Source organism: Odocoileus virginianus, chromosome 4 (genome assembly GCF_023699985.2).
Source record: "Odocoileus virginianus isolate 20LAN1187 ecotype Illinois chromosome 4, Ovbor_1.2, whole genome shotgun sequence".
NCBI lineage: Eukaryota > Metazoa > Chordata > Mammalia > Artiodactyla > Cervidae > Odocoileus > Odocoileus virginianus.
The window spans coordinates 56213012-56230348 of NC_069677.1; the positions used below are offsets into that span (position 1 = coordinate 56213012).

General features: G+C 42.9%; 1 protein-coding gene across 1 annotated transcript in view; it reads left to right on the forward strand.

Moving 5' to 3' along the window:
- The first annotated feature begins 7536 nt into the window (after positions 1-7536).
- MINDY4B (MINDY family member 4B) overlaps positions 7537-17337 on the forward strand; it is a 54303-nt gene continuing 44502 nt past the window's right edge. The window contains exon 1 of the mRNA XM_070467090.1: positions 7537-7633. Within this exon, the coding sequence (XP_070323191.1) occupies positions 7537-7633 (97 nt within the window). The remainder of the gene's footprint in view (positions 7634-17337) is intronic.

Here is a 17337-nt window from a genome sequence, read left to right on the forward strand (position 1 = left end):
CTGTGTGTAAGGCATTGAAGATGGGGGAGGAAATGTACAGTCAGGAAAATGTTTTTTCAGTTTTTAACAAACATTTTTTCTTGATCTTTGGTTGAGAGCCAAGGAAAATATCTTTCAATTGCCTTGGAGAAAAGTGAGTGTTAGTCGCTCAGTCGTGTCTTAACTCTTTGCGACCCCATGGACTGTAGCCTGCCAGGCTCCTCTGTCCATGGAATTCTCCTGGCAAGAATACTGGAGAGTGTTGCCATTCCCTTCTCCAGGGGATCTTACCAACCCAGGCATCAAACCCAGGTTTCCTACATTGCAGGCAGATTCCTTACCATCTGAGCCACTAGGGAAGTCCTTTCAATATCCTTATTTCTTTTTAAAGCTTCAATTTATTATTAAAGACAGAGCTTATTTGCAGTAAAAACTCCAACTAAGCAGTTGAGACTCCTTAACTACATAAATTCTGCACCCCCCAATCAACAAGTATCCTAGAGTTCCGATTTTCACAAGATGTTGTAAGAACTCTACACTTAATAAGACCAAGTAAAGGGTTTTTTTTTTTTTTTAATGTGTCTGAAAGAGTCAGGAGAGAGGGGGAGGGAGCCTTCCACAACCACCCAGGTTCGTGGTGTCAGCGGGGTGACACCCAGCGGCCTCAGGCGGCCACTGTGACTCCCAGAGCCCCACTTGCCCTCACTTCCCCTTCTGAGGCGTCATGGCATTGAGAGGAGGAATCTTCCAGACACGTCCTAAGCCCAGTCTCGGGGCCATGAGTGGCGTCCTTCCCACAAGGCCACCGACAAGACCCTCATTCTCTGCCGTCAACTGGGGCTTCACCTGGACGGCAGCAGCGATGACCCCTGGGCGCTGCCTCAGTTTCCCCCGTGTTCTCTGGTGCTGGAGAAGGCGACCCTCACTCCAGCAGAGATTTCACGTATAATCTAGTGCACCTCCTCCCCTTTTCCTGCCCCTCCTGGCCCTGGGGACTTTTTAGCTAGTTTGGAGAAAAAGGGGCTTCCCTGGTGGCTCAGATGGTAAAGAATCTGCCTGCAATGCAGGGGACCTGGGTTCGATCCCTGGGTTGGGAGACTCCCCTGGAGAAGTGCATTGCAGCCCACCCCAGTACTCTTGCCTGGAGAATCCCACGGACAGAGGAGCCTGGTGGGCTACAGTCCACGGGGTCGCAAAGTGGCGGACATGACTGAGCGAATCACACTATCACTTCTTGGAGAAAAAAGCAAGCTTCTTCTGCAAGAATGTATCTGACTCGGTTTCACTCCTAAATTAGTGACCATTGAACTCGATATCACTTTTTACGTTCACCACAGTCACACCCCTTCTGTCCAAATTGCTTATGTAGCTACCTGGACTGCGCAGAGGTGTTTGGGGTACAGGAGCGGGAGTGAGCAGGCACAGAGGAGCGGAAAAGCAAACAGAACCAGTGAAACATCGCCCCACCCTGCAAACACACATTAACATCGAACTGGCAACAAGGACACGCTATACAGCACCGGAAACTATGCACAATAGTTTGTAACAACCTATAATGGAAAAGAATCTGTAAAAGAGTATGTATACACACATACATATGTGTATATACACACACACACATATATATAATGTACAGCTGAATCCTTGTGCTGCATGCCTGAAACCAATACAACATTGTAAATCAATGACAAAGAAACGTGACACTGGGAACTCTGCTTCACTTTTTTTTCAGTTTTTAGCAAATTTCACAGCCGCCCTTCCACCCGCACAAATACACTATTTCCTTTTTTAAAGTTCATAAATATACAAAAACATAGAATATATTTATGCCATATCCATTAATCCTCTATTGCTCACCTCAAAAGAAAGAAAACGTCCTATTTTACTTAGTATATTGGTCAGGAAACATTTAACTTAGAAACAAAGACCCACTTAGAACATCTTAAGCAAGAAAGGAGTGAGAGAAAGAGTGCGTGGGAGAGGGATTCACTCGAAAGACACAAGGCGTCTTCATCTCACGGGTACCCAGGGTGCTGTGTGCGCTCAGCCCATGGACAGGCAAGTTTGTCGGCAAGTCCAGGACAGGCAAGTTTGTCGGCAAGTCCAGTGAGAGCAAGGTTGCCCTCCCCTTCCTTTCTTGTCTCTCCTACCCCTCCTCTGAGTGTGTGGATCTAAGGCCACAGGCCTCTAGCCCCTGTTTTCTCCCTAAGCCTTTAATTCACTTTCCTCTCTCTCTCTGCCCACCAGCTTTCTTTGTTTTTTCAAAGCATGAGAGGAGAAACTCCATCTCTACATTGTCTACAGGATCTCACTATCCGCTAAGATCCAGGACCATTGAGTGAGAGGCAGTGGGGGGGGTGGGGGAGGGAGTGGGAGAGAGAGAGTGACCATCAGAATGAAGCAGCCGGCCTCTGGACCAGATGCCCTTGGGCAGGTGCCCACCCTTGTCCCACAGAAGCAAAGAGGGATGAGTCACAGCTGCAGGGAGGGGCTGGGGGCAGAGAGAGAGAGAGAGTGTGTGCGTGCGTGTGTGCATGCGTGGGTGTGCACGCATGTGCGTGCTTGCGTGTGCCTGTGCGTGTGCTCATCCCAGAAAAGGATGTCAGTTGGGCAAGCTCCCCAAAACTACCCTTCATGGTTGGTTATGTGAGTCTGTATCCTGCACATTAATCTTTCCTACTCATTGTCTTTTAGTGTCATTTCTTGCCTTCTAATGATGGACCAAACTTCCTTCACCATTTCTTACCCATTCTATTGTTTTCTAAAATCGGAGAGAAGAGACACGGAGTTACATTGAGAGAAAGACATAGAGATGCAGCTTCACCTTTTCTGTGCATCGCATTCACAGATATCCTGGCCGACTGAACACTGGGTACTTCCTTTTAAAAGGGCAGGAGAGCACTCTGGATGATTCCTATAGAACAGGCAAAGCAGTTTCACTCCAGCTTTATTCTTTCTATTCTAACAAAACGTGACGGCCTGTTTCCATCCTTTCTCTGGCCTTCCTCACCCATCGGAGAGCACACCTATGGGCCAAACCCACTTGTCCATAACAAGCTGGGTGAGTGAAACGGCCCGAGTGGAGATGGTTCTGATCGTGTTTACAAGCACACATCTCTCTGCAGGAAGCTCACTTCTAGCCTTCTTATCTCCCTCTTGCCTTGCTTCTAGCGATTCTGCGAATCACATTAAAGTTCTTTATCTCATGAAACACATGCAGGATCAATAGCCATGCTTTCCCGTGTTGTTAATGTCTGCCAAAGAATGCTGCAGGGACTGACTCACTAGAAGCATGCCTCCCCTCTGTTGGGGAAGATGCCACGTGAACCCACGGAGACCCAGCCACTGGATTCAAGGTGAGAGCTCCCCCCGCCTCATCCGAGTGGTGTTTGGTTTCTGATATAGGCCTTTAGCATATTCACAGAGTGTCCTGCTCTTTGGAGGATTCCTAAATTTCCTCCTCCTCTTGGTATTAGGATTTGTTCTTCTTCTTCCAAAGACCATGATTGGTTGGCTGTTTCAGTGGTGGTATCATCTCCCCCCACCCCCACCATTGTTTAGTCACTGAAATGCCTATAGCCCCATCTGTGGCTCACCTGTGGTGTCTAGCATTTCAAGGATACATGTGTCTTAGTAACAAGCCTCACTCTGGGCTGGGTCTGGATTCCAACGATTTTTAAATTTTTGAAATGTATTTACCTATTGCTTCTACTGGAGAAGGCAATGGCACCCCACTCCAGTACTCTTGCCTGGAAAACCCCATGGACGGAGGAGCCTGGTAGGCTGCAGTCCATGGGGTCGCCAGGAGTCGGACACGACAGAGCAACGTCACTTTCATTTTCACTTTCATGCATTGGAGAAGGAACTGGCAACCCACTCCAGTGTTCTTGCCTGGAGAATCCCAGGGATGGGGGAGCCTGGTGGGCTGCCGTCTGTGGGGTCGCACAGAGGCGGACACGACTGAAGTGACTTAGCAGCAGTAGCATTGCTTCTCCTTCTATTTTATAATCTCATCATTAATTGCACACTACTTTAGAAGTTGCTTTAAGTTTTTTTGAACAAGGAGGATATAAATTTTACAAATCCAAGTCTTTCCATCATCTTTGGATGACAAGAGCATAAGGAGAGATGTAAATAAAATATAACCCAATTCTCCAAATGCTTTCACTGTAAATCAATTCTGTTTTGTCCACTCAGCAGTGGTCCCCAGAATCCCCGATCCCTAGAACAATACCTGACACGTGCTAAGCCCTTGGTAAATCTCTGTTGAATGATGATGGTCAACTTTCAACTGTTCTTTCTGTTCCAGAGATCTGACTGCTTCTAATATTTACTGAAGTCTCTATACTCAGGCTCCTTCCTACCATCTTGCATGTACCCTTCCCCTTGGTTTCTGTCTAACCATGAAGCTACCAGAGCTTTCACTTCTTCATTTTGGAGGGGGTGGCAATGTTAGATATAAGGTCTATTGCTTAGCTACATCTTCCCAATCCTTTGCCAGTGAACATCCTGCAACATTCAAGAGAGGATACTGATGCTGGTTCTAGTGAATAAAATGACTCACGAGACATTGATTGAACTTCAAACACACACCCTACAGGAAAGATGTACAAGGCATTGGCCCCTTCTCTTAGAACTTAAATCAGTTTCCTAAAATCACTGAAACTATGCTGCCACTAAAACATAGACTATTTTATCAGTAAGTGAACTCCAATGAATCAGCTTGCTAAAGTGGGAAAGCGACTTGGTTTAAGCCCAAACTCTTGCTCTCACCAGTTCTGTAATGTTGGGGCAAAAGTTAACTTTTCCTGACTTTTCTTTACCCATCTGAAACCAATCTAAATATCCTCAGACTTCCCCAGTAGATGAACATAGATAACAGTCATACTAGACTTAATTTCCAAATTTCATGGCTCTTAATAGCCTCCAGCCATAAAGAGAACCAAGGCATTGATCCCTACCCCTGCCCTTTCACCCATGTCCCTCTTCAGTTCAGTTCAGTTGCTCAGTCGTGTCTGACTCTTTGCAACCCCATGGACTGCAGCATACCAGGCTTCCCTGCCCATCACCAACTCCCGGAGCCTGCTCAAACTCATGTCCATCGAGTCAGTGACACCATCCAGCCATTTCATCCTCTGTCGTCCCCTTCTCCTCCCACCTTCAATCTTTCCCAGCATCAGGGTCTTTTCAAAGGAGTCAGCTCTTCGCATCAGGTGGCCAAAGTATTGGGGTTTCAGCTTCAGCATCAGTCCTTCCAATGAATATTCAGGACTGATTTCCTTTAGGATTGACGGTGGATCTCCTTGCCATCCAAGAGACTCTCAAGAGTCTTCTCCAATACCGCAGTTCAAAAGCATCAATACTTTGGTGCTCAGCTTTCTTTATAGTCCAACTGTCACATCCATACATGAATACTAGAAAAACCACAGCTTTGCCTAGATGGATCTTCGTTAGCAAAGTAATGTCTCTGCTTTTTAATATGCTGTCTAGGTTGGTCATAGCTTTTCTTCCAAGGAGCAAGTGTCTTTAAATTTCATGGCTGCAGTCACCATCTGCAGTGATTTTGGAGCCCCCAGAAATAAAGTCTGTCACTGTTTTCATTGTATCCCCATCTATTTGCCATGAAGTGATGGGACCAGATGCCATGATCTTAGTTTTTTGAATGTTGAGCTTTAAGCCAACTTCTTCACTCTCCTCTTTCACTTTGATCAAGAGGCTTTTTAGTTCCTCTTCACTTTCTGCCACAAGGGTGGTGTCATCTGCATATCTGAGGTTATTGATATTTCTCCCGGCAATCTTGATTCCAGCTTGTGCTTCTTCCAGCCCATTGTTTCTTATGATGTACTCTACATATAAGTTAAATAAGCAGGGTGACAATATACAGCCTTGATGTACTCCTTTTCCTATTTGGAACCAGTCTGTTGCTCCATGTCCAGTTCTAACTGTTGCTTCCTGACTTGCATACCGGTTTCTCAGGAGGCAGGTCAGGTGGTCTGGTATTCCCATCTCTTTAAGACTTTTCCACACTTTATTGTGATCCACACAGTCAAAGGCTTTGGTGCAGTCAATAAAGCAGAAGTAGATATTTCTCTGGAACTCTCTTGCTTTTCCCATGATCCAGTGGAGGTTGGCAATTTGATCTCTGGTTCCTCTGCCTTTTCTAAATCCAGCTTGAACATCTGGAAGTTCACGGGTCATGTACTGTTGAAGCCTGCCTTGGGAATTTTGAGCATTACTTTGCTAGCATGTGAGTTGAGTGCATTTGTGCGGTAGTTTGAATATTCTTTGGCATTGCCTTTCTTTGGGATTGGAATGAAAATAGACCTTTTCCAGTCCTGTGGCCACTGCTGAGTTTTCCACATTTGCTGGCATGTTGAGGGCAGCGTGTTCACAGCATCATCTTCCAGGGTTTGAAGCAGCCCCTTTCCTTCGTTCTGAAAGTCTCTAAGTCTCCTGTTTCCTCAGGGTCACGTCTGCCGCCTCAGCCGACACCGTGGCAGCTCACAGCCCGCCTGACTCTGAGGCTTCTGTGGGAAGATCGCTTTCCCAAGGCCAAAGAAGAGTGCCCCAGGGATGCTTTGCACCCCTAGGGTTCGAGAATGCATGGAGTCTGTGATAGGGTGAGGGTGTGGCGGAGAAGAGCAGACCCTGTCATCCGTGCGTAGTGCTTCAGTGTTACATGGAGGTGGAGAAAGCTGAAAGCTCTTCCTTTTCTTCAGAAAGTCTACCTTGTCATTTCTGTCTTAACACAGAAAATTCTTTCATTGTAAGTGGAATTAAGCCTCATTTGATCACCCTGGGAGAGGTATGTGTATATGTGTGTTTACATGCACTGTGTTCAGTCATGCCTGACTCTTTGTGACCCCATGGACTATAGCCTGCCAGGCTCCTCTGTCCACAGAATTTTCCAGGGAAGAATACTGGAACAGGTTGTCATTTCCTTCTCCAGGCATATATATACACATATATATATGTACATACATACAGACACACACACATAAATCCACATTTTTTACAGCATTAATAATTGTTGTCAGAGCCTCTTCTAATGCCCAGTTTTGATTGGGAAAGATCATGAAAACACAAAAAACCACCATTTACCTTTCACTTTGAGAGGGTGAAAAGCCACAGATTTATCAGATGAGAGCACCAAATGTTACACTCTGCCAAATTTGCCAATAATAAGAGTTTCTTAGTTGAGGTTCTTGTAAGGAAAAGGAACCACTCTAACAAAGCAAAGAACAGAAATGGAATATGTTGAAGGAATAAGGCATCTCAGAATACAAAGACTTGCTGAACTCCAAGGATCCCAGGGTTTGTAATTGGTTCCTACAGACCTCAACCACTAACAGGATTCTCTAACCATCATATGACTCTCCAGTCCAAATGCATATTCCCCAAATAAACAGCCAAGCCTGTTGGGGCCAAGATTCTATGTCTGAACCAGCTATGATTGGGATAAGGTCACATGCAGATGCATGGCTCCCAGCAGCTCATTCCGTGAGAAGAGCAGGATGATCAGATTTCAGGAAGGTACAGCATACCTGGGCTCCGTCCATGCATTACTTCCCAGGCATGTGGCTCTTCACCCTCTATAAAGTCCCACCCTCTATAAAGTCCAAGCAGTTCCCTCCGGCTATTCTCATCCTCACAGGTATCTCACGAGTAGGCTAAGCAGGGACTCTTTCAGATGCAATGATGCCTTCTTCCAGGTGAGGAAAACAAGGCTTACAAAGCTTAGTGGATTTAACCCAAGATCACAGACAGACTAGGAGAGGAAGTAGGACTTAAACCTATGTCTCTCAAGCTGCAAAACCAAACTTTGCGTGTGAGTGTTGGGGAGACAAATGACTACACGGGTAGAAATGCATGAATAATAGGTGAGTGGCCGTCTGGATCGGAGCCACGAAAACTGAAGGAGCGTAATCACTTGCACTCTCAAACTAAGCTATTTAACAAGACGGCAAGGAAAGGGGAGGAGGGACCGGAAGACAGATGGAGGAAAGAGAAAAGCAAGAAATAGATTCAGATCAAGAGGGAGACTTCTGGAATCTGTACATCTATCTATTAATATAAGGTATCAGTGGAAGAGGCTATTCATTGTCCCCCCCAGCAGCCTCTCTCCCCTTACAACACAGTAAAAACATTCTTAGTAGAATGAATGGTTGCCCAGCTAGGGGTTTCATTTCCAATCTCCTTTCCTAGGCGTGGCCAGATGATTCTAGCCTTTAGGACATGAGCAAAAGTGACATGTGTAATGCCACATCATGCTCTTGAAGGGCCTGTCCTTTCTTCCTTCCCCTTTCTACACTCTGGAACACAGAGGTGATGGCAGTAGGTGAAGCAGCCATATTGGACCATGAGGTACAAGCTAAATATGAGGATGACAGAGACACCAATGGATAAAGCCTGGGTTCCCAATGATGAAGAAGCCACTATACCAATCACTGCCAACCCAGACTTGTTTTCAAGCCCAAGAAATAATTTTATTACAGCTATATTGTAAAAAATAATATAAGACCATCCATCATCCAGTAGGCACTGGTAAATGCTAAATATTTATATGATTAATATGCAAGCTTAATAAAAGTTGGTACATTTGGCTAGGGCATTAGTAGCAAGTTCTATGCTTTCTTTTTCCATTTACTGTAAGATTTTAAATAATTATATATCAATAGCAAAATTATTAATAAACTATATTTCAGCAATTGAAATTTTTTAATGCTTGCAGGTTTAAAACAGTTATTCCTCTTCAAGAAACTTTTTTTTCTCATAGAGAATTTTTTTTACCAGAAACTTCTATCAAAGACACAATAACTAAAATTATATACTTTTGGCTCTTCTATAAGGTTTTTTGGACTATAAATTCCTTTAAAAATATAAATTTTAAATTACTGGTTATGAACACAGATATTTTTAACTTTTTATTATGGAAAATTTCAAATATACACATGATTAAAGAAAGTAATATAATGAAGCCCTGTTTACCTATTACCTGTCTTCAACTGCTAACTCTGGACCAACTTTGTTTCATCTATATGGACTCCTCCACTTCAGATCCTGCTCAAGTGGATTATTTTGAGGCATATCCCAGACATCACATCATTTCACCCATAAATATTTTAGTATATGTCTTAGAATAAGGACTCTTCTTAAAAAACATGATCATATCATTCTTTGTTATTATGATCAAACATACAGGATTTATTCATTTTTTAAAACATATAGTATTTAATTTCCTCCATAAACTTTTTTGTAGGCGCCAAATAAATTCCTGAAATTGCAATCAGTTGATATATCTCTTTTAGTATATAGGTTACCTGGAGTTTTATGGGAAAGACCAACGATCTTCTGGCTTGTTTAAGCCACATACTTGGAGTCTATCAAGGCAAGGACATCCTAACACCTTTATCTCTCCTCTAGACCTCCAGGGGCTTTGCCCAGAATCACTGCAGGTCACAGCTGCCAGAGCAGGCATGTGACTCTACTCTGGTCCCCAGGCCTGGGCCAACCCAGACAAGGGCAGGACCAGAGTCCAGCACCCGATCCTGTCCTGGGTTGAGATATTTCTAGTCCTTATCAGCCCATTCATCAGCCAGAGCTGTAGTTAGGACTTGTTGAAAGCACTAGACAGCCCAGGTCTGTTTCACCTAAAGCCTGAAATTCTTTCCCAGGTAAGTAAGGTTCTGTGCTAAGACTTAGTAAATTTGTATAGTGACTAAGACACAGCAGTCCCCCACCTTTTTGGCACCAGGGACCAGTTTTGTGGAAGACAATTTTTCCATGGCCAGGGGGATGGTGGTGGGGAAGGTTTCAGGATGATTCAAGAGCATTACATTTATTATGCACTTAGTTTCTATTATTATTACATAAACTCAGATCACCAGGCATTAGATCCCAGAGGTTCGGGACCCCTGGTAAAAGACCACCTAGGTCAGGGATCGGTGAACTTTTTCCTTAAAGGGCCAAATAGTAATTATTTTAAGCTTGGAAGGCCATACGATCTCTGTCACAACTATTCAACTATGCTGCTGAGTCTGAAAGCAGACATAGCAGCAAAAAAAAAACCAAAACCAAAAACAAATAAGGGTGGCTGTATTCCAAATAAACTTTATTTCTGGACACAAACTGGGATTTCATCTAATTTTCACAAATACTATTGTGTACATTACACATTATAATTGTGCACTATTAAATAGTAAAATATTTTCTGTCATGAAATATTATTCTTTTAATTCACTTTCAATCATTTTAAAACATAAAAACCCTTCTAAGCTTGCTGGCCACACATAAACATATGGCAAACCAGATTTGTTGGTCTGCGGGCTGTCATTTGTGAAGCCCTGATCTAGCCGAACCTTCTCATCTCTTTTACTGAGAATTTAACTGAGGATCAGAGATGTGAATTAATTCAGCCAAAGTCACACAGCAAGTTTGATGACAGAGGCCACATTAGAACCCCCAAGGTACCAAAGAGTAGAATAATATGCAAGAACAGTGCACTCAAGAACCACTTGAAAGACCCAGGACAGAGAACCAGAGCTTATACTGGATGCCATATGGATACATAATGACAATAGACAGCCTGACTACAGTGCCCGTTTCCTAGTAACCACAGCTTCTCTGATGAAAGATTGCTCCCACTTGTTATTTATAACTTATTTCCCAATAGGGAGGGTGAGTGATTTGTTTATATTTAGTTATAAGAGCCAGGGAAACCCTGATCTACCATCTCAGGATAGACACAAACCTTCTAGCCACAGCTGCCAGGAGATGGGAGAAAGCAAAGAAAGCCGCAGTGTACGTGTGGTCTCTGTCCCCAGCAACAAGGGTCACATAGAGCAGTTACCAACTGCCTGACACAAAGAACAGATGGCGGGAGGGGGGCGGGAGGGGACGGGTGCGTCCCTGTTTACGCTCTACGGAGCCAGTCGTTACCAAAAACCTTCCTACACCTTGTTCATTACTGGGAGCAGCTGTTCATTTTGCCTGCCTTTTGACTTTGTTAGCTTTACTTTGCTTCTGGCTCCTAGCATTATGCTCCTGAGAATGAATCCTTCTGTCTTTGAGGGGGTTTTCTTGATTCCATAGAAAATTGGATGACCTGAAATCCAAGAAGAGCTCACCAAGCATTAGAGAACTGTGAACAGCCTATTAAATATAAGAGAGTTAATAGGCCTGAGTCAAGAGTTTCCAGGTGGAGTTGGGTAGAATTGACAAATGAAGCCAAAATCAGAGAAGGGATGCACTGAAAGGGTTATCTGGAGATGACCTAGTGTTGTCCAGCATCTTATTTTACTTCTGCAGGCTCAGAGAGGGTAGGTGACTTTTGTAAGATCACACAGCAATTTGAGTATGCTCATATCTCATTACTTGCTGCCCCATGACCTGTCTGCTGCCTGAACAGCCTCTAAAACAAGGGAGAAAGTATCTCAAAGCAAGCAGAGGTGGAGTGGCAACATGATGAATAGGTACAGAACCGATTCATCTACAGATGTAAACAGGCAATTACGTGTCGCTGCACAGTCACAGGAAAGTCGCCAAAAAGCAACTTTCTCTACAAGACTGAGAAGGACAAGCCCCGAAACAACAACCCACAACCATCTGTGTGGTGCTTTCAGCTAACAGAGATCCACATTCCCCTGAGTTTTGTGAAAACTCTAAGAGGTCAACAGAGCAGGAATTGTATCTGTTTTGAAGAATCTGCTAAAAGTCATAGACACCTGCTATGTCCCAATGTTCTAAATGCTTCTTAGGTGTGAATAAATCCTCATAGTGATCCACTAATGCATTTAAAATTATTATCCCCATTTTTCCAGGTTAGAAAGTAAGGCACAGAGAGGCGAAATGATTGCTCCAAGATCTCTGCCAGAATCTAGATAGGGCAGACACACCCTAAGGTGACCTCCGCACCCCAGCAAGTCACCATTCTGTATGATACCCTCCCTTTGAGGGTCAGCAGGCCTTGTGAATTGCTTCTTATCAACAGAATATGGGATGTAGAAGGATATTACATAATGATAAAATGGTCAATTCTCCAAGAACACATAATAATTCTTAATATGTACGTGCCTAACATGTTGTAGCGTGAAACCTCAAGAGGCAAAAATCGATAGAGCTGCAAGGAGAAACAGATGAATCCACTATCATAGCTGGAGACTTCAATACCCCCTCCCAGAAACGGACAGATCCAATAGGTGGAAAATCAGTTAGGACATAGTTTAACCCAACAATTCTATCCATCAACTGGATATAATTGACACATAAAATACTGTGTCCAACCAGAAGCAGAATATATGTTCTTCTCTAGCTCACATGGAATGTTCACCAAGATAGACCACATTCTGGCTATAAAACACACCTAACATACTATAAGGTTATCAGGTTGGTGCCCGCATTCTATTAGGTATTAGAGAGGCCATGAAATAAATTTAACTGTTCCACCAGTTGAAATCTTACAGTTGTTACAAAAGCTAACAAATTTAAAAGAATAAAAAATATACAGTGTCTACTCAGACTACAATGTAATAAAATGAGAAATCTATAATAGATAATTGGGAAATCCCAAAATATGTTGAGATTAAACATACTTCTACATAGGACATAGGTCAAAGAAGAAATCTCAAGATAACTAGATAAAAATAAAATACAACTTATCAAAATTTGTGGAATGCAGCAGAATCCGTGCTTAGAGGGAAATGTATAGCATTGAAAGAAAATGAAATTTATAGCATATATTAGTAAAAAAAAAATCTTAAATCAATCATCTAAGTTTCCACTTTAGGAAACTGGAAAAAGAGTAAATTCAATCCAAAGCAAGGTAAAGAAAACAGATAATATGTAAAACTAGAGCAGATATCAATAAAATTAAGGACAGGAACTCAATAGAGAAAATCTATGAAACCAAAATCTGGTTCTTTGAAAAGATCAATAAAAATCAATGAAGCCTCTACCCAGGCTAAGATAAAAAAGAGAGAGGATACAAATAACTAGTATCAGAAATTAAGAAGGGACATCACTGCAAATCTCATGGACATTAAAGGGTAATAAAGGAATATATAAACAACTCTATGCTCACAAATTTGATAACTTAAATAATAAAACTGACCAGTTCCTTGAAAGACACAATCTGCCAAAACTCACGCAAGAAAGAGACCACCTGAAAAAGCCAACAAACTGTGGCAATGGTGGTAGGCTATCACTCTCATAATTACGTCACCTTATACGGCAAAGGTGAAGGAAATCTGCAGACGTAATTAAAGTCCCTAATCAGTTTGACTTTCAGCTAATCAAAAGGGAGAATACTCTGGGTGGGCCTGGTCTAATCAAGTTAGTTCAACTGTAAGACAGCGTAGCTTTCCCCAAGATCAGAAACTTGAAGCAGCAGAACCTCCCTTTTTCCTTCTGGTCTTGAAGAAATAACTTCTACAGTCACAGGGAGATGAATTCTTCCAGCAACATGTGAGTTTAGAAGAGAAGGTGAGCTAGATGAGAGTAGAAGGCCTGGCCGAAAGGCTTGTGAGACCCTAGGCAGAGGATGATAAACCATGTCCAGACTCCCGACCCAGGGAAACTGAGATAATGAGTGCTGCTGAAATCATCTAAGTTTGTGGTAATTTCTTATGCAGCGTTAGGTAACGAAAACAGCATAGGAGCTCCCTAGACGGCTCAGCAGGTAAGAATCCACCCGTAATGCAGGAGACACAGGTTCAATCCCTGGGTCAGGAAGATTCCCCTGGAGAAGGAAAATGGCAACCCACTCCAGCATTCCTGCCTGAAAAATCCCAGGGACAGGGGAGCCTGGTAGGCTACAGTCTGTGGGGTCACAAACAGTTGAAGACAACTGATGCATGCATAGAAGAGGAGCAAAAATTCCCACCAACTCTGACTCCAGGATATTTGCTCTAAATACTGGTTCTCAGATTCCTTCTGACACCAAGTGGGAGACATTTTCCCCCAAAACAAACTAATTCTCCATTTCTTCAACACCACCTAGGTGTGTTCTACAGTTGAAATACCAAGGTTTTTAGGAATTCTATGGATAAAGACCAAATATATTTCCTATTGTACCACACTGGTCTTTAAGACCTTTCAGAGCAGGACTATGACCCCACACCAGTGTCTAAGCGACCCACCAAAGATCACATGGCCACTGATGGAGGAACCAATGCCCCAGTCTTCGTGTTTGAGCGCTTCTGACTTCTCACTGTATCCCTAGCCCGTGCTACCACCCGTAAAATGCATAAAGGTAGGAAAAAGTAAAACTTTTAAAGGAGAATTTTTAATATATAAGAGGAAAGAAAACATTGGTTAAAGGTTAAGAATTTTCACATGTCTTATTCATTATAATTCTGTGAGGTAAGTCAAAGGAGACTCAGAAAGTGAAGCTCATAGAAATGAAGTAACTTCTCCAAGGTTAAGGTCACGACGGAGGCTCTGGGATTTGACCTTGGGCCTGATACTCTCTTTCTCTTCCTTACCACACCACCAAGGAACAAAAGAGGAATATATCAGCTATCTTCTCGTTCCCAGGCCTTAAGGAAGGACTTAATCAAGAAATTTCCATCTCCACAGAAAGAAGAACTAAAGAAAATGAATGATTAAAGCGCAAAGGATTTAACTTAATCCTAAGGAAGAGCTTTCCATGGGTAAGGTTAATTAAAGCACTTAACAAGATTTTATTTAAGAAAAAACACCAAAAGGCTCTCAAATTCTCCTTCCAGATTTCTCTATATAAAGCCTCCTATGAAAACAGCAAGAAGAAAGGTTGGGGATCATTTTGCAAGCTGGTCAAAACACTTGCAAGCACAAGGTTTTTCAAATTTGACCATGAGGATGAACTGAGTAACACTATAAAGGTCAATCATAGTTTGCCTAGAAACTATAGCAAATGGTAATAACATTAAGTGTTCATAGGTTAATTTACAAGTTTGGAATAAAAACTAGGTTTTCTCATGAAATCATTGGAATTATTTTTCAAAATTATCAACAAATAAAGCAAATGGATTCAGGCACAAGTTTCTGTACTTCGTGTATTTCCTTTATAGGCAAATGATTTCAGACCCTCCACCATCCTCCCTAACCCCCTGCCTCACTTCTGTGTGAGACCCTGTGTTCAGGCTGGATGCTGCGGTACACTGCAGGCAGTCTAGGGAGATTTAGGTGACTTCACATGCCATGTGGTGGGAACAAAGGTATTAAAAAGTGAGGGGGACAACCCTAAATTCTACATATTCCTATACCCCCACCTTATCTCTCCAGATCTGGCTCAAGATCCCCCAATTCCATCTTTTCCTTTCACCCTACTTCTTACACCCAGACTCCTGCTCTAAGTTCTTTGACAAGATGCCCAAGAGAGACTGCCTTCCTCTGAATATAACTAAATCACATTCTGACAACTCCTGATGTCATTTATAGACCAGTCCTTTCCATTCCAGAACCTTTATCAACATCTAACTGCAAAGAAATAGAGGAAAACAACAGAATGGGAAAGACTAGAGATCTCTTCAAGAAAATTAGAGATGCCAAGGGAACATTTCATGCAAAGATGGGCTCAATAAAGGACAGAAATGGCATGGACCTAACAGAAGCAGAAGATATTAAGAAGAGGTGGCAAGAATACACAGAAGAACTGTACAAAAAACATCTTCATGACCCAGATAATCACAGTGGTGTGATCACTCACCTAGAGCCAGACATCCTGGGATGTGAAGTCAAGTGGGCCTTAGAAAGCATCACTATGAACAAAGCTAGTGGAAGTGATGGAATTCCAGTTAAGCTATTTCAAATCCTAAAAGACGATGCTGTGAAAGTACTGCACTCAATATGCCAGCAAATTTGGAAAACTCAGCAGTGGCCACAGGACTGGAAAAGGTCAGTTTTCATTCCAATCCCAAAGAAAGGCAATCCCAAAGAATGCTCAAACTACCATACAATTGCACTCATCTCACACACTAGTAAAGTAATGCTCAAAATTCTCCAAGCCAGGCTTCAGCAATATGTGAATCATGAACTTCCAGATGTTCAAGCTGGTTTTAGAAAAGGCAGAGGAACCAGAGATCAAATTGCCAACCTCTGCTGGATCATCGAAAAAGCAAGAGAGTTCCAGAAAAACATCTATTTCTGCTTTATTGACTATGCCAAAGCCTTTGACTGTGTGGATCACAATAAAGTGTGGAAAATTCTGAAAGAGATGGGAATACCAGACCACCTGACCTGCCTCTTGAGAAACCTGTATGCAGGTCAGGAAGCAACAGTTAGAACTGGACATGGAACAACAGACTGGTTCCAAATAGGGAAAGGAGTATGTCAAGGCTGTATATTGACACCCTGCTTATTTAAATTATATGCAGAGTACATCATGTGAAATGCTGGGCTGGATGAAGTACAAGCTGGAATCAAGATTGCCAGGAGAAATATCAATAACCTCAAGATAAGCAGATGATACCACTGTTATGGCAGAAAGCGAAGAAGAACTAAAAAGCCTCTTGATGAAAGTGAAAAAAGAGAGTGAAAAAGTTGGCTTAAAACTCAACATTCAAAAAACTAAGATCATGGCATCCGGTCCCATCACTTCATGGCAAATATATGGGGATACAATGGAAACAGTGACAGACTTTATTTCTGGGGGCTTCAAAATCACTGCAGATGGTGATCGCAGCCATGAAATTAAGATGTTTACTCCTTGGAAGGAGAGATATGTCCAACCTAGATAGCATATTAAAAAGCAGAGACATTACTTTGTCAACAAAGGTCCGTCTAGTCAAGGATATGGTTTTTCCAGTGGTCATGTATGGATGTGAGTGTTGGACTATAAAGAAAGCTGAGCACTGAAGAATTGATGCTTTTGAACTGTGGTGTTGGAGAAGACTCTTGAGAGTCCCTTGGACTGCAAGGAGATCTCAGCAGTCCATCCTAAAGGAGATAAGTCCCGGGTGATCACTGATCACCCATGACTGATGCTGAAGCTGAAACTCCAATACTTTGGCCACCTCATGTGAAGAGTTGACTCATTGGAGAAGACCCTGATGCTGGGAGGGAATGGGGGCAGGAGAAGGGGACAACAGAGGATGAGATGGCTGGATGGCATCACCGATGGACATGAGTTTGAGTAGACTCCGGGAGTTGGTGATGGACAGGGAGGCCTGGCGTGCTGCGATTCATGGGGTTGCAGAGAGTCAGACACGACTAAGCGACTGAACTGAACTGCACTGCAAAGAAGGATAAGAGAAGTAAAGACAGCACTTTCTTGATTGAAAAGAATGGGACCACAAGTTCCAATTTAGGAATACAAGGAACAAGAGGGACTGGGGAAGGGATGCCCACAAATGATGGTAACACTTGACAATACGTGGCAAG